The sequence below is a fragment of the Arachis ipaensis genome, chromosome B6, assembly GCF_059453495.1.
Source record: "Arachis ipaensis isolate K30076 ecotype BB chromosome B6, ASM5945349v1, whole genome shotgun sequence".
In the NCBI taxonomy this organism is placed as follows: Eukaryota; Viridiplantae; Streptophyta; class Magnoliopsida; order Fabales; family Fabaceae; genus Arachis; species Arachis ipaensis.
The window spans coordinates 91,561,434-91,562,656 of NC_142441.1; the positions used below are offsets into that span (position 1 = coordinate 91,561,434).

General features: G+C 44.4%; 1 protein-coding gene across 1 annotated transcript; it reads left to right on the plus strand.

The window, feature by feature from the left end:
• The first annotated feature begins 527 nt into the window (after positions 1 to 527).
• LOC148561749 (uncharacterized) lies at positions 528 to 1,223 on the plus strand. The gene has a single exon (XM_088490788.1). The coding sequence runs from the start codon at positions 528 to 530 to the stop codon at positions 1,221 to 1,223; it is 696 nt and encodes a 231-aa protein (XP_088346914.1).

Consider the following 1,223-nt stretch of genomic DNA (forward strand, 5'->3'; position numbering starts at 1 on the left):
AATCCAAATACTATGTGTGGGATGACCCATACCTTTGGAGATGTGGGGCGGATCAAGTAATTCGGAGGTGCATTCCACAAACCGAATTCCACTCAATCTTGGAAACTTGCCACTCCTCTGAAGGAGGAGGCCACCTTGGACCTCAAAGAACGGCAAGGAAAATCCTAGATTGTGGTTTTTGGTGGCCAACCCTTTTCAAGGACTCCTCTCATTTTTGTAAATCTTGTTCTCAATGCATTAGATTTGGCAATATCTCTAAGAAGGATGAAATTCCCCAATGAACCATGCTATTTTGTGAAATTTTTGATATGTGGGGAATCGACTTCATGGGGTCATTCCCAAATTCTAATGGTTTCCTCTACATCCTACTCGCCGTTGACTATGTATCCAAATGGGTGGAAGCGATACCCACCCGGACGGATGATGCTAACGTAGTCCTTTCTTTTGTGAGACATAATATCATTTGTAGGTTTGGGTCGCCACGAGCAATCGTGAGCGACCAAGGTTCACACTTTTGCAATAAAAGAATGGACGGACTAATGAGGAAATATGGCATCATGCATAAAGTAGCCACGGCCTACCACCCACAAACAAACGGCCAAGCTAAGGTTTCCAATTGGGAAATTAAATGTATCTTGGAAAGGATTGTGAAACCCAATAGGAAAGATTGGAGTGCCAAGCTCACCAATGCATTATGGGCCTACCGAACGGCATACAAGACGCCAATTGGCATGAGTCCCTTTCGGCTGGTGTACGGCAAAGCTTGCCACTTACTGGTGGAAATAGAGCACAAGGCGTATTGGGCCATCAAGGAGTGTAATTCGAGTTTGGGTGGAGATGGAGTTGAAAGGAAGCTTCAACTAGCAGAGTTGGAATGTTTGAGGCTTGAAGCTTATGAGAACTCTAGACTTTACAAGGAAAAAATGAAAGCCATCCATGATAGGAACATAAGAGGCAAAGAATTCAAGGCCGGTGATCTCGTCCTTCTTTACAATTCAAGATTGAGATTGTTGCCCGGCAAACTAAGGTCAAAATGGGAAGGCCCATATCAAGTAGTGAAGGCGGAACCCTACGGGGTTTACCATTTGCGCCATCACTCAAGTTCGGATGTTTTCAAGGTCAATGGGCACCGTCTCAAGTTGTATCTGGGTAAGCAAATGAAGAGCAACAAAGAGATTGAGGTATTCCTTTTGGAAGATGCACCTCTTGGCAAAGAACAATGA

What these genes read in the sequence shown, in the direction of transcription:
- LOC148561749 (XM_088490788.1), top strand. Translation starts at nt 528, where the DNA reads ATGGACGGACTAATGAGGAAATATGGCATCATGCATAAAGTAGCCACG.